This window comes from Schistocerca piceifrons, chromosome 2 (assembly GCF_021461385.2).
Source record: "Schistocerca piceifrons isolate TAMUIC-IGC-003096 chromosome 2, iqSchPice1.1, whole genome shotgun sequence".
NCBI lineage: Eukaryota > Metazoa > Arthropoda > Insecta > Orthoptera > Acrididae > Schistocerca > Schistocerca piceifrons.
Window position 1 is genome coordinate 212,770,186 of NC_060139.1, and position 22,530 is coordinate 212,792,715.

Consider the following 22,530-nt stretch of genomic DNA (forward strand, 5'->3'; position numbering starts at 1 on the left):
TGTATGCAGGATTACCTTGGATATGTTGTGTCTGTATGGAAGGGTGTGCCTGTTCAGGTTTTTGAGAATTTCTGTGATTGCCTTGTGTGTGTCAAACTAACTTCTGATTATTTATATTGCTCTTCTTTGTATATGTTCAGTGTCCTCTGTTAGTCTTTTTGCTGTGAGTTCCACACTGAAGCAGTATTCTAATATAAAACATGCAAATGATCTTTCACAAGTCTCCTTTGTAAACTGACTGCATTTTCCTAGTATCGTATCAATGAACCAGTCTCCCACAAGCTTTACTTGTGATTGAGCCTATTTCATAATGTCATTTCATATCCCCCAACAAATTGTTACATATGAGTATTTGCAAGAGTTACTAATTCCAGTTAGCACTAATTGATGTTGTACTTGGCACTAATTGATGCTGTACTTGTAAGATACTACTATTCTGAGTATTGTGAAGTACCCAATAATATATTTGTACATTTGAAGTAAGTTGCCAGTCTTTGCACCACTTATCTTACCAAGATTTGCCTAGATATTGGTGCACCTTTTTTTCGGATGGTATTTCGTTATAGATAGCTGCAGCCTCTACAGAAGCTCTCAAGTATATTATAATACTTCTCCTGTGGCTGTGCGTTGGTATTTATTGGACACATACAATGCACACATCTCCTCCCCACCTCCACACTGCCTATTTCCCCCTGCCCCCTCTCGCTGACCATCTCAAACTTCCGCATCTCTTTGTCAGTATCCTCTCACCCCTCTGTCAGTCTCATCACCACCCACCCTCCCCCTCCGGTCCTCATCACCACCCCAAGTCTCCCCATTGCCAATCTCCTCATGCCGCCCTCCCCCCCTCCCCCGACTTCTCACCTCTTCATTCATCCCCACAGTCTTCTTGTTTCCTCATTGCCCTCCAGTCTGCCTGTCTCCTCATTGCCCTCCATTTCAAATTTCCTATATCTACGCCCATCCGCACATTTATCCTCTGCAAAACAGGTTAATAAAGCAGGCCAATACTAATGCCACAGCACAGTTTTTGTGAGGGCAGTCTGTAAAGTAGGGCGTAAAAAATCTTGTGTTTACACATCTCTGCTCCTCTTTAGGACACACATTCAATCACTTGTACTAGTGTGAGTGAGTCTGCTTCCAAGGTTACAGGCTGTATCCTATCTAACAAAAAATCGTGATGCGTTCTAGCACCTTTTGCATTAACAAATTACTGGCAGAGGTGAAAGAACCAGTCAGTGACAAAAAGTGCTAGTTTACAATAGGAAATAATGTTTCAGATTCAGTATTCTCTATTGAGCTCTTAAATGGGGATTTACAGCCATATATTGTAGATTTTAATTGTTTCTCTGCAAAATGTCTTTTTCAAGCTTTGTTGTGTACAGAAACTGTAGACGCCGAGTATTTAAAATTGCTATTTCATCTGATCCACTAGGCAGATGCTGCTGTTCATAACATAGACTTTTTCATAGTTTCAGAGTACTTGTATTTGAATGAATGTCCACCTAAAGTGTTTGTATCATGACAAGGACAAGTGGAATTTGAGGTGTGATGTAAACTCACACGTACTGTTTCACCAATCTATCCCGACAATTGCAGATTTAAGAATAATATGTTACAGGTCTGATATTTGAAGTAGATGGTACCCCTTAGCTTGCAAATTTTTAAAGAATGTCATGATTTACCACCAACAGCTACTGTTAAAATTTTTTAATTGAAAAAGTTCTGTTCTGTGGGCCATCATCATGTTCATAAAACATTTACGTTATCATACCAGCCGTCAAATTACAAAATCCAGTGATTAATTCAAGAATATTATTATTTGATGCTACTGATTTTATCACATAGTATGATGATTTAATGTTTGATGAACCTGATGATGGTGTGGGCACTGAAACTGCTCATTCCATAATAAATCATGAAGTTCCTCCGAAAGGAACCGTGTCATTAGGTTTGAGGGTGGGCTTTAGATGTTTATTGATAAGTTTCCTATTTAGTCTTTACTTAACACCACAGAATTTCACAGATATTTAAAACAAACAAAAAATCACAGGATTCTATCATATGAACTAACAGTTAATGTAAAAGCTGCCAGATTTTCCTACATCATTGACACTCTTGAGCAGTGCACGTATTACTCACATCTGAGTGAGCTCCCAAGTCATACAGTTTGGTTTATAACTTCAGCAATACTATTTGCAGCTGCTGTCACACCTGCATATTTTTGTGTAACGAGATACAATGTTTACAATGTTCGTTGTTAATTTTATAGCAGATATTTCATTTCAGTGTAAAATTGACTTGCAAACATACAAATAGAAGTAGAGGATGGTGGCTCAAAATGGAGTGCAAGATAACACTACACTCAACTTGTTTTTGGAGGAGATAGTTGTCAGTAGGAAAACAGGGTGCCAGAGGGATCATAATATGTTTGCACGTTGTTGTTTATTTATTTATTTATTTATTTTTTATATAAAAATGTGGGTTGTCAAATGTTACAGCTCTTCACACACAAGAAATACTGAAAGAGACATTAACAATAAGAGTAATAATACATCTGATTACTTACTATACAGTTGCCTTATCATGGTTACTGCTGTAGGGTTTTCAGGGGCATACAGAAAATACGAGTCACACTTAGTAAAGTTTTTCGTGCAAATGATGTTTATAGCATTGTTTTGAATGGTGTATTTTGTGTGTTGTTTTACATTGTTTTCTACATGCATGGTTTAAAATCCCCTAATCTTTAAGCAAATAAATTACTTATATTCATTGGTTTAGTGTGTGTCAGCCTTATTGAGATTTTTATGCATTACATCCTGATTTATGACTGTTGCAAATTGTTAAATGCTTTCCTGATCTCTCCACATTTTCCTTTGTCTACATAATGTTTCCCTGTTGGACAGTAATTTATTATTTCTGAGACTATTCCAGCTCATCATTGATGGACCACCCAGTTCAGGCTACCTGCTATTTTGCCCTATGCCAATGACATTACTGAGATGTGGTGTGGAGAGGCATGGAGTCAACACACTGTTCTGTTAGCCATTGTCAGTTTCACACATCTTGGAGCTGCTACTTTTCACTCGAGTAGCTCCTCAGTTGGCATCGCAAGGCTAAGTACACCGTATTCCAGTCCTCCCGCTGCAGGAAAATGCCTGAAAGTACGAAGAATTGAATGTGGAACTATGTATAAAGCCTCTCACTCTACGGCCATGGTGCATCAACCTTGATATATTTTCAGTAGGAAAAACAGTTTAGGTTGCACATACAGCACAAGCTTTTTTTCAGAATTTGAATAAGAACTTTGGGTAACGCATTAGTCATAAATAGTCGAAATTTTGGTGTTCGCCTTTGGTGAAGGCATGCAGCTGTCCTCAGATAGGGCCACACTTCCAATCTTGACACAGATATTTGTGTACAAAGCGTCGTGACAGTGAATAAAGACTGTGTGTGCCTACTCTACATGAGACTGGCAGGCAAGGTACCGCCGTCACAGTGGACAGAAGCTCTTCTAGGCAGCATTTACATCTTTGAAAGTGCAGTAAATAAGAATAAAGTAAAACATACAGGGATAGTTAATGTCCAAGCAAATGAAAAATAGGTTTGAAATAGGTGATAAAAGTAAAACAGATGTAAGAACAATTAAAGAAGAGATAAAGTATATAAAACACTGCACCATCTGTTGGCATCAAAAGTAAGAACAAGAAGTTCATAAGAAGTACATGGACATAATGGATTGCTTACATTAACCCTGTGGTGCATGAATTTCACTGCAATGAACAGCTTTTAATGGTCAATTCTCTGGCGGGTTCAATGAGTCATGAGGCTGCAAATGCATGCAGGACACAACACCAGTAGGGAGTGCCCACTGCAGTGAACTGTGCGCATTTTCAGCCTCAGGACTGATTGAAAATGCCAAAGAAGCGATCATTAACAGTTGTCCACAGTAGTGGACACAATGCGCCACAGGGTTAAAGACAAAATGGATATGAAAAAATTTCATAAGCCAAATGGATATAGGATATAAAAATAAATTAACATTTTTATGAGGAGAATTATGCCAGCATTCAGTTATACTCGTTGAAAAATTATCATGTAATCACAAAATATCTGACTCTTGCTAGTCAGGTGGTCATTAAAACTTACATATTTAGCTACAGGAGTGCTTCATTCTCCAATTCCTACAACAAAGTCAATGTTTTGCTCTTGGGTGGTTGATGCAAAATTTGGAGTGACACTAATACAATTTCTGCATAGCTGCTAGCTTTTAATTGCTCAGTGAATGAAGAATTGTTACCACCCTACATTAATTTAAAAATGCTGGAATGAGAGAATTTGTCTTCCCATACCTGCTCATGATAAGATCCAGTGTCACTTTGTAAATAATGAGCAACCATGTTTTTTTTTCCCTCCTATTGGAACTACATTTAACCAGTTAACTAGCACTTGCGAGATCCATACATTCAAAGGATTGTTTGACTGATTTTCCTGTGATATTGTGGTGTCAGTCGAAAGGCTTTAAAAGTGCACAGAAATTATTTCTAAGCTAAACTTTTTAGTTTCATGAAAATGATTCTGCTTTCAAATACTGTAACATTATCTAGTAATAGAAAATTGGGGCTTTTCTGACAAGGCATTGTTTTCTGTATGTAGCTGCATAAGTAATAATAAAAATAATTGCTAGAATGGGCTAAGGACTAGAAGGAAGGGTGAGAAAGAGCTTTAACTAATGGCTATAGTTGTGGTGAATATTTTTTGATGAGTTAACATTGAGTGATATACATAAACTCGAATCTGGATATCTGTGTTTTGTAGGCAGTGTACTACAAAATTCACCTCTGTGCACACCTTATTGTGGTTCTGATCTTCAAAATGGCATCAGTTACTCTCCCGTTTTTGTAATGGTTGTACCGGAAAGTGGGGAGTTCCAAAAGCTGTGGGCAGATATTTAAAAAATTTAACAAAGTGAAGAAATTGCGGGAAGCATTTGTCGAATTAAGGGTTTTTACACAGTGTACTAATGTGCTATTGTGGCATATGAATCATTAAAATAATTTTTTTTATTAAAATTGAGAAGTTAGTCCAATGTAAGGGGAGAGGGTGGGGGTGGGGGGGGGGGGGAGGGTGGATGGAGGAAGGAGAGATTCTTCCAGTTTTCTTTCTGTTTGAAAATGACATATTTTGCCTTTCAAGGTCGTAGGCTGTTTTTTGATACCCCCGCCCCCTCCACCCTTCTTTCCTCTACAGTATTGGAGAAAGATGTCACTGAATGTTATAAAGACAAGTATCAATGCAGCAAACAGTATTGATGACAAAATTATTGAGAAGTTAAAACTGTTTGTCAGAATAGTTTTTAAAACAAGACATCTATTGTATCATGTCAGTAATGAATGGGTTCTGTTCTGTATTGTTTGTGTAAAAGGTCTGCAGTTAAATTCATGTTGTGCAACAGCTGCTGTTAGATGATATAATTATTGTTTATAAGAAACACAACTTTTAGTAACTGTGGTAAAATACTTTTTTTTAATACACATCTGCATTAGGTTAAAACTGAAATTTTTATTTGGTACTTTGAAATTACTGCTAATTAAGCATCTCTTGGAACAGGAAGAGTCAGTGGTGGTAACTTAAGGGAATAAGGAAAATATGTTCAGTGTCCCTCATTTTCTTTTAAAAACTGACCAACCGTTTAATCAGAAGGTCAATTATGTGCAGGGAAAGAATTTTTCTTCAGAGATGTTTATATTCTGCTCTAGTGCATTCAGCATTTTTTCTTTGTATGTACCAAATGAAAGTGTGGCATCTTATCAAATGTAAACATTATTAGTAACTATGAATGTTTCATATTTTAGTGTAGAAGTGGTACATACAACTATACCTGTCAAGAGTTGATAACAAAGAAATAATGTGATGCTTCACTGTCTGATGAAATCTCGCTGTACTGATTTTTCTCTGTGGTACTGAAGCCACACACCTCGGAAGTGCTCGGTGAGATGAAGTTACATAGAGAATAACTCGTGGAATAATAGAACTGTGGAATCATCGACAAGCACCTAAACAAGCAGTCTGAAAACTTTGCTAGCTTTGTGGAGAATAATTTTTTGAGCTAGGGGACGGGCGCACGTGCACGCGCACTCGCATGTGCACACACTAAACGGCTACATTGTGCTGGCTAAATATGAGGTCTGTTCATAATTTCGTGCCAATAGTATGTTGAAACGAAATTTGGTTGGCATCGCTGCACATGCCTGTGTTTAATGTGTGATCGCCAGAAATTTCATTGTTGTACGTCTGCTATGAAAGAAGGCAACAGATGCTTTGGGGGGGGGGGGGGGGGGAGTGGTATGTAGCAGTGCATGCGAAATGAAAGCGACATGGGCATCAGCGAGTTTGTGCAGTGCACGATGATATGGGAGAGTGAATTGTTAGAGGTTAATAGAACAGAGGACGGGAAGAGTGCAGGGAAGACGCTGTGTATGCAAGATGAGTAGAGCTGTGGTCCTGGGGCAGGTGGAAGCAGGTGTGAGGTAAGGGCTAATAGAGATTGAGGTCGGGAGGATTATGGGACCAAAGGCTATGTCTCAAGAACAGTATAGTTTAGAGAAGTTGTTGGGGAGAAGTATCCAAACGGGGTGCATTATGGCAGCAGCTATTGAAATTGAGCCTGTTTTGCTTAGTGGCATGTTCTCTGCCATTGGGGAAACAATCATATCAGCAGATCGTGTCAATAGATAGTATCAATATTCTTTCATCATAAACTTTAGTCCTACTCCTTAACCTTTCTACTTCCTTCAATGCTTCTTCAATATACAGGATAGCAGGAAGACTGCATCCTTATCAAACACCCCTTTCAATCCAAGCACTTCTCAGCTGTTCTTCTGTATTTATTACTACTTCTTTGTTGTTGTACATATTTTATCTTATTGGTATATTGTTGTATAAAAATTTCTTCACTTTTTCCAGTGGCCATTTCACCTGATCTGTTGAGTTCCTCCTTTCGTTACTCAAGATATCTCTACAATTTCCTTCCTTGTACCAATATTTGTCTGTCCAGCTTCTGTGATTGCCTCCTTTAGGAATGTCCAATTCCTCTTAAACTGAACTGCTTATTGTGTTAATAATGTCACAGTATCTGTGGCCTTAGAACTTCAAACAGTCATAATTTTTACTTTTTTATCACACAGATTCTTCCTGACAATTCTGTTGCTGTTTACATAAAGCTCCTCATATGCTTGCATAACTATTATACAGCCTCAAGCACAAATATATTGAAGCACAGTGCATGTCAGAAAGCTGTATCTGACAGAAGTGAACGATGTATTTAGTTGTACGTTATGGTCTTGTGAAATGCGGTATTGTGGTATTTGGTAGAAGGGTGGTCCAAATATAGTCTCCTTCATTGAAAATATATACGCCCTTGTTTTGCAGTAGTTCATTTCTGCTCTAGTGTGATCATTTGAGAGTCTGGTATTTCTTTTCTAACACTTTGCTCTGAATTTCTTGTAAGCATATTCTATAGATATCAGTAAGATTTACCTTTCATAGATTACAATAAAATAAGTGGCTGCAAACCTGCATTGTAGCTACCTGCTTCCATAGCTTTCTATTAAGCCATGGGGAAACACTTCAGAGGATTTTTGGATTAGATTGTCAAGAATCATCCCAAATTTCTTCCTGGAACAGACTATTTTGATACTTATTTTTGAACAGACATTTTTTCTGCCTAATTTAAATTTTTTGTATAGTAGCTATCCTTTGTCATGTCTGTTCCATAATTAACTTAACCTCAGACAGAAAATCTGTACTTAATATTCTCAAGGTGCCACATGCAAAAGTCATCAATGACTGCTGCATTGAGGTGACGGTATCAAAGATCAGACTAACATTTTCAGTCCAAGTTTGATGATTAACTTTGTCCTATATATGTGTGATGTCTGTTCTGTCAGACAGATCTGACAGAAACACACACACACACACACACACACACACACACACACACACACACACACACACACACACACACATATATATATATAAGAAAGTCCCTTGTTTGGCAGCATTTAGTAATTTATCACTTTGTTCAGTTTAATGCAACTAGTTCCAAAATTTAAGAGAAATGCATTTTTAATTTCATCTTGTCACTGAGTGTGTTTTTATCAGAAATAGTACTTAACTGTGTTCATAGTTAACAATAATGGAATGCATTCTGCGATGGAGGTATGGAAATGAAAAAATGCCTGACATGTTTGTAATAGATGTATTTATGGTATAGTAAATTGCTAATTAAAAAAATTTATAAACAATAGTTCTTTACTGTGAGTATTGATAATTACATAATGAGTTTTAAGTTTAAAATTGGAGTGGAAGCAACATAAATGGTGGGATTTTAAAAATGAGTTGAGTTCTTAAAGGTTCTCTTTCATTCATCTTTAGGAGTTGGTTAGCTTTCTAAATAATACACTTGTTCATATTTTGCAGTGACATTATTACGTAAATAAATGAAGTCATTATTTAGACCATGTTTGTAAGCTACACTATGTGATCAAAAGTATCTGGACACCTGGCTTTAAAGTTCGTGGTGTCCAGTAGTGCTGGAATTCATTATGGTGTTGCCCCACCCTTAGCCTTGATTACAGCTTCCACTCTCGCAGGCATACGTTCAATCAGGCGCTGGAAGGTTTCATGGAGACTGGCAGCCCATTCTTCACAGAGTGCTGCACTGAGGAGAGGTATCAATATAGGTCGGTGAGGCCTGGGATTCCAAAACATTCCAAAGGTGTTCTATAGGATTCAGGTCAAGACTCTGTGCAGGCCAGACCAGTCCATTACAGGGAGGTTATTGTCATGTAACCACTCCGCCACAGGCCGTGCATTATGAACAGGTGCTTGACTGTGTTGAAAGATGCAATCACCATCCCCGAATTGCTCTTCAACAGTGGGAAGCAAGAAGGTGCTTAAAACATCAATGTAGGCATGTGCTGTGATAATGCCATGTAACACAACAAGGGGTGCAAGCCCCCTCCATGAAAATCTCGACCACATCATAACACCTCTGCCTTCGAATTTTACTGTTGGCACTACACATGCTGGCAGATGATGTTTACTGGACATTCGCCATACCCACATCCTGTCATCGGCTCGCCGCATTGTGTACTGTGATTTGTCACTCCACACAGTTTTTTCCACTGTTCAATCGTCCAATGTTTACGCTCCTTACACCAAGCGAGGCGTCATTTGGTATTTACCGGAGTGATGTGTGGCTTATGAGCAGCCGCTCGACCATGAAATAAGTTTTCTCACCTCCCGCTTAACTGTCATAGTATTTGCAATGGGTCCTGATGCAGTTTGAGATTCCTGTGTGATGGCATAAATAGATGTCTGCCTATTACACATTACGACCCTCTTCAACTGTTGGTGGTCTCTGTCAGTCAACACACGATGTCAGCCTGTATGCTTTTGTGCTATACGCATCCGTTCACATTCCCACTACTCTATCACATCAGAAACAGTGGGCCTAAGGATGTTTAGGAGTGTGGAAATCTCTCTTATAGACATATGGCACAAGTGACACCCGATCACTTGACCACATTCAAAGTTCGTGAGTTCCGCAGAGTGCCCCATTCTGCTCTCTCATGATGTCTAATGACTACTGAGGTCGCTGATATTGAGTAACTGGCAGTAGGTGGCAACACAATGCACCTAATATGAAAAACGTATGTTTTTGAGGGTGTCTGTATACTTTTGATCACATAGTGGATGTATGTTATATTACAATAGAAACCTTTATCTCCATAATTTTGCAAAATGAGAATTATGTTAAAATAAAAAAAATTAAACCTTTTTGTGGTATACTACTCTTGTACATTTGTTTTGTCCATAAATTTTGAAAAGGAATGGTGGAAAATTAAAATGGACTGCAATTTGTGTGGTTGTGAGATGAGCTTTTATTTCCTTCCCCCTTGTATCCCATTATTTGATTTTTATAATGGAGACTACAGAAAACACCAACTCCCTTTTTGTTAAGAAGCAAAGTGAATGACCTTAGCTGCAACTGAATTACTCTTATGGGCACAATTTATTTTTCATAGCTGCACAGAGAAATTATGATCCTGACACATTTCATCTAGGCTACAGCTTTTGGATATACTACAGTTTTGTACTCTTTTTATTTAAAAAAAGCTATACTATATGACAAAATTTGACTGGGTTGAGGATTTCTTGGAAGTTAGAACACAGCACATTATCTCAGATGGAGCATCCTTGACAGAAATAGAAGTAACTGCAAGGTAGTCGCAGGGATGTTTATTGGGACCCTTATACATGACGTGTATTAATAACATGCAGACAATATTAATAGCCACCTCAGGTTTTTTTGTTGGCTAGCAGTTATCAGAAATGATATACTGTCTGAAAAAAGCTACAGAAATATTAATCAAATCTTGATACAATTCCCAGGAGGTGCAAAGATTGGTAACTTGCTTTACATTTACAGAAACAAAATAAACACAGTATCCTCAAAGTACAGTACTGATTCACAGTTGAATTCATTCAGCTGATGCAAAAATCTGGATGTAACAGTTCGTAGGGGTAGTAGATGCAATGATCACATAGGCTCAGTTGTGGCTAGAAAAGATGGCAGACTTCAGTTCATTGGCAGGATACAAGAAATATTCAGTCTACAACCAAGACTTCGGACAAGTCGCTTGGGTGTTCCATGTTGAACTATGGCTTAAATGGTTGGGACCCATACCACATACAACGAACTGGACATACTTAACATGGGCAAAGGAGGGTGGCACGAGTGGTTGTAGACTGTTTGACTCACAGGTGAGTGTCACAGAAATCTTGAAAGATGTGAATTGGCCCTCTTGAAAAATAGATGGTTATCCCACAAAAGTGGACTCGCAAAATTTCAAGGTCCAGTATTGAGTTAAGACTCTAGAGGTAGTCCTCAAGACTGATTTGATGCTGCTCTCCATGCTGATACATCCTGTGCAAGCCTCTTCATCTCCAAATAACTACTGCAACATACATCTTCCTGAATCTGCATACTGTATTCAACTCTTGGTCTCCCTCTGTGATTTTGATTCCCCCCCCCCCCCCCCCCCTCCCACACACACACACACACACACACACACACACACACACACTCTCACTCTCACTCTCACTCTCACTCACTCACTCACTCACTTTCCTCCAGTACTAAATTGGTGATCCCTTGATGTCTCAGTTTGTCAGACGATTCCTTTTTTGGTCAAATTGTCAGAAATTTCGTGTCTCCCCAATTCTCTTCAGTTCTTCCTCATTAGTTATGTGATCAACCAATCTAATCTTCAATATCTGGCTGTGTGCGCCGCCATTTTGGCGGGTGACCTTGAAAGGGGCCTTAGCCGCAGCACGAGGCGCCTGGGAGGATCGCGCTAAGTTTTAACTAAGCGCAATCCGCTGGAAAGACCCGTTTCCGGTGCCGCCATTGCGGTTTATCTCGGCGCTACTTCCTGCCGCGCCCAGTTCTTATCAGTAGGCACTTCCGCTATACAGGCAGCAGCACGCTCACTTCACTCGAGACAGCGGCACGAAGCACACAGCCATGCCGTTCAGGAGGAGAAGGAGATATGCAAGATGATCCGCTGTTTATCATCCATGTTTCCCATCCATACATGGCTACACTCCAGACAAAGACCTTCAGAAAAGACTTCCTAACACTGAAATCTATATTCAGTGTTAACAAATTCCTCTTCTTCACAAATGCTTTCCTTGCCATACCAGTGTACATTTTATATCCTCTCTACTTTGGCTATCATCAGTTATTTTGCTATCCAAATAAGAAAATTCATCTAATACTTTAAATGTCTCTGTATCCTAATCTGATTCCCTTAGCATCACCTGATTTAAGTCAAATACATCCCATTGTTCTTGTTTTGCTTTTGTTGATGTGCATCTTATATCCTCCTTTCAAAACACTATCCATTCCATTCAGCTGCCCTTCCAAGTCCTTTGTTTGCATATTATGTACAGAGGTGAGCCAAAACATTATGACCACTGCCCATCGCAAGGTGGAATACCTCCTTGTGGTGTTGCGGGCACATGATGCAGTAGGGAAAAAATGTTAGCAGAAGGGAGACAAATGGACAGTCATTATAGCGAAGATATGGGCCGCAAATGTGGAAATCCACTGATAAGTGGTTTTGACAAAGGGCACATTGTTATGGTGCTGCAGCCGGAAATGAGAATCTCTGAAACGGCGAAGCTGGTTGCCTGTTGGTGTACTGCTGTAGGCCGTATGGTGTTGGACAACCACATCTCATCACAAAACATAGAGGCCAGAGGATCCCACATTGTGTAATTTAGGATAGACAGAAATCTGTGGCGTGATGACAGACTATAGGCTGGTGCATGCACAAGTGTTTCGGAGCACACCGTTCAAATGCCATCACACAACCTCTACGTGTTTCTATGTTGACCCAATGACCTCATCAGTTATAATTGCATTGGGCACAGCATCACTGAGTTTTCAGTGTGGATCAATAGAAACATGTCATCTGTCAAATGAATCCCATTTCTTGTTAAACCAGGTCGATGGTTTGCTTCTTACACGGTGTCATCCAGGTGAATGGCTGCATGAAACATGCACCATGCCACAGATGCAGGCCAGTGAGGGCAGTATTATGCTACAGAGTACATTGAGTTGGGCTTCCATGAGATCTGTGGTGGTGATCGAAGGCTTCATGATAGCAGTGAACTGCATCGCTTCATGCTTGAAGTATCCCCCTACATTGATGACATCTTCCAGCAAGGTAACCATATTGCAAGGTCAGAATTGTGCTACAGTGGTTTGGGGGGGGGGGGGGGCATTACAGTGAACTCACGTTGATGTCTTGGCCAGCAAATGTGTCTAATCTATATCCAATGGAACACACATCATTCACCAGCTGTGTTACCGTAAATTACCATCCTGCAATTTGTGGGAATTGCTTGAGGTGGTCATAATGTTTTAGCTCATCAATGTATGTAGATATAGATGAGCCTTGAGCCTAGTTGTCTCTAGCAGGGTAACAGTAAATGCCAGGTTTTTACTACTGTATTTTGGCCTTGAGACACTCGCTGTCCTACTGCTGATCTGACAATACAGTGTCCATTGTGTCAACCTTTGTAGCAGTTTTGGATTGATGTGTAAACTCTTTTTTTTTGCCTGATAAATTTCATGTTTTCCTCCTCATTCTTCACAAACAGCCAAGTTACAGCAGAGAAATCCAGGAATGAAGATTGTCCACTGTAGATATTCAACATGACATCTACATCTGCATATGTACTCCAAAAGCCACTGTACAGTGCATGGTAGATGGTACCCTGTACCACTACTAGTCATTTCCTTTGCTCTTCCACTTGCAAATAGAGCAAGGGAAAAACACTATTTGCCTTTGTATGAGCCCTGATTTCTTGTGTCTTAGCATTGCAGTCCTTACACGAAATGTATGTTGGTACTACTAGAACAATTCTGCAGTCAGTTTCAAATAATAATTCTCTAAATTTTCTCAAGTGTGTTCCTTGAAAAGCATTTCACTGTTCCCTCATTTTAGCTTAGGAAGCATCACCGTAACACTTGTGTGTTCTTTGAACCTACTGATATCCAGTCTAGCAGCCTGCCCCAGAATTGCTTCAATGTCTTTCTTAATCCGTCCTGGTATGCATCCCAAACACTAAAGTAGTACTCAAGAATAGCTTGCACTAGCATCCTTTATGCATCCCAAACATGAGAGCAGTACTCAAGAATAAATTGCAGAAGTATCCTATATGCAGTCTCCTGTACAAATGAACCACACTTTCACAAAATTCTTCTGATAAACCAAAGTTGACCATTTGCCTTCCCTACCACAGTCCTGAAATGCTAATTCCATTTCATATCACTTTGCAGTGATGCAGTGCCCAGATATTTGGATGATGTGACCGTGTCAAGCAGGACACTGTTAGTGCTGTAACTGTAGTAGTATTTTTCGTACTCTGCCACATTAACTTACATTTATCTACATTTATAGCTAGCTGCTAGTCATCAAACCAACCAGAAATTTTGCCTGTCGTCTTGTATCCTCCTACAGTTGCTCAATTTCAACACTGTCCCATACATCACAGCATCATCAACAAACAACTGCAGACTGCTGCTGACCCCGTTTGCCAAATCATTTACGTATATGGAGAATAATAGCGGTCCTATCACGCTTCTCTAGGTCAATCCAGGGGATACGCTTGTCTCTGTTAAACACTCACCCTCAAGGACAACATACTGGGTTCCGTTACTTAAGAAGTCTTTGAGCCACTCACATATCTAGGAACCTATTCCATATGCTTGTTCCTCTGTTAAGTCTTTTGCCTTTCATCAATAGTTCACAGTATATTGAGCGAGAATAAGGCAAGCTGAGTTTCACATGAACAGTACTTTCTAATATAATGCTGATTTCTGGACATAAGCTTCTCAGTCTCAAGAAAATTTATTATATTTGAACTGAGAATATGGATTCTGTAGGAAACTGATGTTAGGGATATTGGTCTGTAATTTTCTGGGTCTATTCTTTTACCCTTCTTATTTACAGGATTCCCCTGCACATTCTTCCAGTTGCTTGGGATTTTGCCCCCTGCAGTTTCTTGCAGTCACTTTGGGACTTTGCGCTGGGTGGTGCTGGATGAGAGGTTTACGATAAAATGTGAGCTAAGTAAGGGGCCAATGCCGTAGAGTACCCTTTGAAACACCAAATTGGGATTCCATCCAGACCAGGTGAATTATTTCTTTTCAACTTTTTCAGTTGTTTCTCTACACCAGCAATGCTTATTACTATGTCATCCCCATAGGAGTCTGTCTGATTGTGAAACAATGGTGCATTTGTATTGTTGACGAGCGTGAATGATTTCTTAGACACGAAATTTAAAACTTCGCCTTTTGTTACGGTATCTTGATTTGCCACACCAGACTGGTCAACGAGTGACTGGATGGAAGCCTTAGCCTTGCTTAGTGATTTTATGTAGGACTAGAATTTGTCATGTTCATGGGCATATCTTTTGCTAAGGTATGATTGCGGTAGCTGTTGTCTGCTTCACGCTTAGATCTTTTCACAGGTGCATGAATTTCTGCTAGCCTTTTCTGTTGTCATTTGCATGTTCTCTTTTGAACCAAGATTGCAGTGGCCTTTGCTCCTTCGGCATTTTCCGAATTTCATTGTTCAACCATGGTGGGACTTTTTCGTCCTTAATCCACTTACTAGACCTCAATTTATAATCTGTTTAAACTTTGTCCACAATTCCTCTATGTCCATCTTACTGGAACTAAGTGATGTCAGTTTTCTAAGTGAGGTGCTAACAACTGCTTATCTGCTCTTTTTACCAGAAATCCTTTTCTAGTCTTCTTGACTGGTAGATTAACTTTTGTAATGATAGTTGCTGTAATGACACTAGCATCTTTAACCCTCGTCTCTCTACTGATGCTGTCTTGTGTGAATCTTTCTCTCTGTTGCCGAGTAAGACCAGTGTGTAACTTGGGTACAAATTTTACAGTAATTATAAAGCAACAACTTATCACTAACTGTGGACACTACACAGTATTAGGCTATTTGTATCAAGGCACAGTGTGATAATGGAATGGATCACCACTTGGAAAATCGTGTCTGTGGTCTGATACAGAATGGCAAAAGACAGAAATGTGCCTCTGAAACTTCTGTTTACTGAATTTGAATGTGAATGTTACAGCATTTGATTATATTATTATGCCTTGTGATTTGATGTTGGTGGCTGAGTTGTTTTGTAAGTAAAACCACAAGGAACTAATTGATAGTTTGTGCAAGAAGTGTTTTTGAAAGAAAAATGGAGAACTTTCAGTGTATTGTTCTCAAGCATTCAGATGTTCTTCATAGTGTTTGCTACGAAAGTTGCAAGAATACGAAAAAAAAAATCCTGCTACAGTAATTTATTTCTTTTGTATGTTGTTTTATAATGCTCTGAACTAATGTTGGGAACTGAGAGCACTTCTTGAACTAGTTGATACTTCTCTCATAAGTTATGTTTCATCTCGAAATATGCATCCTACTTACCTTACAGTTATGCAGCATGTGGAGAACGACAAGAAGCTTTGAATTTTTATTCATTGTCTATTCGTGAAGAATCATAGTAGCTAGCTGGAATGCCATACAGTGTTCGAGGGGGGAAAGTCAGTTATTTCTTTTGAGGCCGAGTGCTTAACTGATCGCTCACCCAAGTCCTGGATTGATACCTGTTGCTCCAGTTGTTCTGCTGTGGGAAAGTGTTGCAGCAAGAGTTTACCCAGCCGCATTGAGATATAGTGAGAATATTGACACTAAATTAAGAGCTGTAGAACATTTATTTTTGTCTACTGAACGTTATAGTTTCAGTGCATAACGATGGCTAACCAGAAGAAATTGTGAACCTTAAAATATTCAACAGATACCCCTGGAAATAAAATTTTATAATGGGTGCCAGTGTTTTTCATACTGCAGAAAACTTCCAGATACTAATGTAGACTTGTATTGTTTTCAGTAAAAAATGAATTACTAGCGCAAAATACATGCTGTTCATCTTTGTGTTTATTTTACGTAACTTCAAGAATAAAAATTAAAGACAAAAAGGTCCATTCACGAGAAGAGTATTATTCAACTTCATCCATCCATCCATCCATCCATGTATCTGATGTAGAAATTTCCATAGTTATGCAATGAAAATCAACACAGTAAATATTTTTTCTGAAGCTAAATCCTAAAAGAGATCTGTCCTATGTAAAGTTGAAGCAGTGTCTGTGCACGTCAAGGCAGGTGAACAAACGACTTTCCAAACTTTAGAGGGACCTTTCATAACACTAACATATGATATGATATACTTACAAGCTCAAGTGCAATATCTTTATTTTCTCATGGTGTATATTTTGAGTTTCTCAAAAAAATCAACTATTGTTCTTGAAAAGATAGATAAATATGTCCATCTATACTGTGAATATTGATAAATCAAAATGCAGACGCATTATTGCCATAAAATAAGAATCTCATTAAAGGTAGTTCACTGGCAGTGGTTTTCAGTGTCTGCTTTGGAGCCAAACGTAATGCAATGTAATTACAATGAAATCACTACATTTAGCTGCAGACAGGCGGTGATATGTGTCAACGTAGACAGTAACAAATGTGTGCCCCGACCGGGACTCGAACCTGGGATCTCCTGCTTACATGGCAGATGCTCTACCCATCTGAACCACCGAGGGCACAGAGGATAGTGCAACTGCAGGGACTTATCTCCAGCACACCTCCCGTGTGACTCGCATTCCCAAATTATTGTCCCGCACTATATTAATAGTGCCCATTATACTCATTACTCGTGGATTTTTGCATCTGCACAGAAGAAGACGGTCAAATCTTCATATATAATGCAGTGTTTCAGGCTAGTGGAATGTGTAATAGTTCATGTGTGTGCCTTTTGGGTGATATGTCACCAGTGATTTCTTGAGAGCAATGTAGTGTTGCTTTGTGGCCCACGTGGCATTTGAGCAAAGAGAGAAGACAGTAGTTTTTGTTTAACATTTATATTGGCTCAACATTTTTCACTTTTATTTTAAAAAATTCCAAAGTTCATTATATAAGCAGGTTATCACTAGTGGCCAGTTTTTTTTAACAATTTCTTTGACTCACCAACCCACACTGAAATGCCATTCATGACAGTTTTCTTTGACAATTGATGGGGGATGAACTCTTGAACATTTATTCCTACTGTGGATATTGCTTTTAAAATCCAAGCAATTGGACCATACCATAATACCAGCTGTATGGTTACAAATTTATTATTATTATTTTTTCAACATTTGTAGCCTCCAAGCAAACCTGTGCAAGTTGTTGTTAACAATCTCCCTGAAGGTTGTGAACAGAATCTTATACGAAATCGCCTGAGGCGACTCTCGGATAACTGTGGTGGAAAAATTGCTGCTATCAACAAGACAACAGCCACAATTCGCTTTCCCAATGCTGACACTGCTAACAGGTATGTTATAATCACAAGTAGTACCTTATTTCACAACAGTGGTTTTTGTCTCAAAATTTGATATATAATGATTGATGTGTCTCCATTAAAATTTTGGATGGATGACAAATACAATGAAGAAATTTTGCATATCAAGGGAAAAGATTTTCTAAACATATCATTTTGTCCTAGCATGTAAAAATGAAAACTCTGACAATATTAGTTAGGAATTTGTTTCTACCTTTCTGAACACTTTTTTTAACTTGTGGGCTTTAAATCTATTTTATCCATATTCAGTAAGATAATCATTTGACTCATATAATTTTATGTGAACAGAAATTAAAATTTTGCACTGTTTTTGGATTCAATCACACTTCCAGTATGCTAATATATAGACTTTATTTTACTATGAGAATGATAATTTTGGTATCTTATTGGAATTAAAGGGAAAATGCCAAGAAAGATGGAAAGAACTAAGTAAATAAGTAATGTCTTTGAACTGAAATGTCCTAGTATAATAGATTTAAATCAAAGATAATATTGTTGAGTGTAAAGCATAGATCCACTGACTGAAAAGGACATACCTGTGTGTTTTCCTTGTGTTGTTCATGCAGAAGCAGTTAAATGCACCCTAGGATTGTGTGTCTGTTTATGTAAGGTCTGTTGCTGTAGTGAAACCATAGGAGCAGTTTCTTAGTTGAAATCTTTTGCTATGCTTCTGGTTTAGTAAATACAAATAACTATATTTAGCAGTACTTTGAAATGTGAGGTGAGTGATTTAATTTAATATTTTATTTTCTTTACATGTTTCAGTGGATTTTGTTGTAATGGAAAGAGAGATAAAGGTTGTCTTTGTGAAATTATAATAGTTTAGATTAGACTACTTGTTATTAAATTTTCAGGGCCCAGAAACGGATGGATGGAGAAGATGTGTATGGAAATAAGATACAGGTGACTTGTTCAGATATAGGAGAAGCAAGAGATTCTTCACCAAACAAAACTCAGACAGGTAACTTTTGAGTTAGTTGTTTTACTTTTATGCATCTATTTATATTTTACTGTGAAATACTGTTTTATAATTATTTCCGTGTCCTGTAAATAATTTGTCTGGTCTAGTTCTCATAATAACTTCTCTACGGTTGAATTAACAACTTTTGTATAAATTATTGGTATGTATTTCCCAAAAGAGGAAAAAAAAGTAAACTTGATAATTTATGGAAACAAGTGGTATTATGTAGTGACAGGACAGAATTTGCCAGTTCTATTAGTTGTGTAATTTTAATATGGCTTGTAATTAGTGTTATGCTACAGCCATCTGATGTACTGGAACATTGTCTCGTAGCTCGAAACACAAGACAGGTGGCAAGTAAAGAATCTGGAATACAAGGTACCATGTCATCACTTTACTATAAACAAGGGCCAAGGCAGCCATCTGTGGTGTATAACTCTGTACCTACAAGTCTTAACTTGATGGGAGGAAGTACCTTATTTAATCGTGCATCTGTGCTGCAGCAAAATGGAAACCACCAGTTGCCAGTTCACACTACAGGTATGTTTTTTTCATTTGTAGAATCAATCTTGCTACACTAATAGAACGTAGTCCATGTGATGTTAAATGTGTAAAAAAATTAGATCCTAGAAATTAGGAGTATCAGACACAACTTTATTTTCAACAAATCTAAGTTGATCAGTGTGCATTTTATGATCATGAAAGGATCGTTAAATGAGAGTAATTTCCTTTCTGAAGAATAGCAGTTTTAAAACTGTATATAAGCAGGTAAATGAGATTATAAACAGTGGGTTCAGAATTGCTGAGGCAGCGTTGTAGGAATAAACATGAAAAGCCAGATGCAATTTTTGAGCAAGCTCCTGTCACATGAAATGGCTGCAAATGAGAAATGTTTAAAAACTATTATTCTATGAGAACACTTTCTCCCCCCCCCCCCTCCTCCCCTCCCGCCCTGTAAATTTTACTTGCTGGAAATTGGTTTTAATGTTTACAGGTTGAAAAGTCAATATTTAAATGACATTTCTCTCTACATAATAACCATCTCAGGTTTCAGAAAGCATGCTGCAGACTAGGTCTGCGGCAATTATGGTAGTACTGAAGTACAGGTATTGTGTAAAACATGATCACTGTTTTTTTTTAAAAAAAAAAAAAAAATCAGAATTTTTATAATTTACTGCTACATTAGATGATAGAGAGCTTGGGACTATACTATCTGACTTAACAGGAGACAAATTGTTTTTGACAACAGGGCTGAAACATAAGCAACAGTTTACAAGATCAGGGAGACTCACATGGAATCTTGGTTGAGCATAGTACTGTAACATTTTATGGGGTCAGGAGGAATATTCAACACTGGTCATTTGCTTTGACCAGTGACATATTAATGGCTGTTGTGATTTCACCTTTTGGTACATATTTTCCTAGTTTGGATGCTTGTTGGAAGCAAACAAATATGGATACAAAAAGACTAAACCATAGTTTAGCCCATTAAAAAAAAAATTGTCACTAATATGATATAGTTGCCATGTTGTTTATGACATGTTGGTTGTTTTCTAGGTCACTGATCAAAGCAGTTGACTGGCATTGAATATTCCTCTTTGTCTGTTTTATGAATGATGTTCTGACAATGAGTGGAGACTCAAAACATGTAGTGACTTGTTTTACTTAATAATAAAGTAAATGTAGCATAGTAGTTTGTGTTTTGTCACTCTGTCATTAGCATAGCAAAACTAAAATTTGTGTGGTTATGCACACACAAGAAAACTCGTGACAGAATCTTGAACATTAGGAAATTGAACTGATTTTTTTTTTTTATCCTGTTAGAATACTCAGTGTACAGTCAATGGGATTATAATATAGGACACATTAAAAACAGAAAATATTAATATTAACTTGCTTCTTAAGGAGGAACCATTTTGATGACTCTCCATCTTCACTGATCATGATGGACAGTACTCAGTCAGTAGGGTATCTTTTGTCCTCCATCTCTGTGTTGTGGATGCGTAGACTTGCATTTGTAATCCATTTCGAACTATCTTTTTTGGCATTATTGTTTTACGATGTATGTATGTATAAAGACATAAGTTGAGATACCTAGATTTTTGAAGCAGTTTCTGCATTTTTCAGAAGTCCTTAAAATGATCTTATTTTACATGAACACTGTTTTTGATTGTCAGTTTTCGCACACAGTCACTTCATATTGCGGGTACGATTCAAAGAGCCAATGGTATATGTGCGCAGAAGCTGGTTGGCTGCGTTTTGTGATAGCTGCTTTATTATGAATGTGACAACTGAATTTTTTTATTACAGAATTTATGAACTGTTCACTTTTCAGTTCATTATCCACAGTAATACCCAAGAATACAGTGGATTTTACTCTGTCCACCTTTATATCATCCACCTCTAAACCCATAAGCACAGTCTTCTTTGTTTTTAACCAGTGCACACATAGTCTTTCTTAGGTTTTAAAATCAGTTTGTCTTCCATGAGCTATTGAGCTGTGATGTTTGCAGAAATATATCATCTTCTCTAAAGTTGTTCCACAGTGTTTTAATTGATCAGTATTGTTATGTCATCTGCATACATGAAATGGTTTACAGTAAGTACATCCTGAGAGTAATTCTAAGTAATAGTAATTTTATCATGAGCATATGTGTGAGGAAAATGTATTTAGTCTATGAAACATTCTCATCTTATCCATTCAGAGCCAGTCCTATACACTGTTTGCAGGATGATATCATTAAAGATTAACTGAAATACTGAGATGTTTTTATGTGCCTCATACTTTCATTGTTTGGTCCCTTAATTTTGTTGAAGTTATTGATTAGTTCTGATCATGCATCAGCGCCTTGACTTGAAAAGACCTGCTGTAGGCAGTATGTTATGAGGAGACATACTGTAGACAATGTCGTCTTGTAAGCAGACTGCAGTCTTCTGTTACCAAAGCAAATGATACATGATCTCTTAACTGTCCCATAATTCCTTCATTTTGATTCCCTACTGATTTTTCCTTTATTACGTAAAACACTTTCTTTTGCATTTAACATGTTTCTGAAGGTTATTTTGAACTTTTTTCGTGTGTGTGTGTGTGTGTGTGTGTGTGTGTGTGTGTGTGTGTGTGTGTGTGTGTGTGTGTGTGTGTGCGTGCGCGTGCACGTTCAGAAAGTGAAGGTTGCCCTTTGTTTCAGATTTTTTTTTTAATTGTTCTGTTCCGAAAGTAAAATTTCAGGAACTTTATTTCCTAGCAACTAGTACCGGGCTACAAATATGGTGTACTAAACAGTATATTCTAAACTTGCATTAGTCAACTAGTATCTTTTCCAGTTTGCCCATCTTCATAATTGACAATGAACTTGACCATATTAATCACTATTTTGATTCTTCATTCCCATGCTGGGGGCAAACCAGCGTATCTGAGGAGAAAAACAATGTTTCACAAAGCACCCGGTATCCAGCACACATTGGTCTATCGATTATTCATATGATTTTCAAATGCATCCTTGTTGGCTTTTGAACAC

The 22,530-nt window shown here is 38.0% G+C and overlaps 1 protein-coding gene across 1 annotated transcript in view; it reads left to right on the forward strand.

Annotated features, from left to right (window-relative positions):
* Nucleotides 1–22,530, forward strand: part of LOC124777866 (meiosis regulator and mRNA stability factor 1) — a 220,953-nt gene that overhangs the window by 46,002 nt on the left and 152,421 nt on the right. Inside the window, exons 7-9 of the mRNA XM_047253400.1 lie at nt 17,855–18,024; nt 18,906–19,012; nt 19,346–19,552. Of these exons, the coding sequence (XP_047109356.1) occupies nt 17,855–18,024; nt 18,906–19,012; nt 19,346–19,552 (484 nt within the window). The remainder of the gene's footprint in view (nt 1–17,854; nt 18,025–18,905; nt 19,013–19,345; nt 19,553–22,530) is intronic.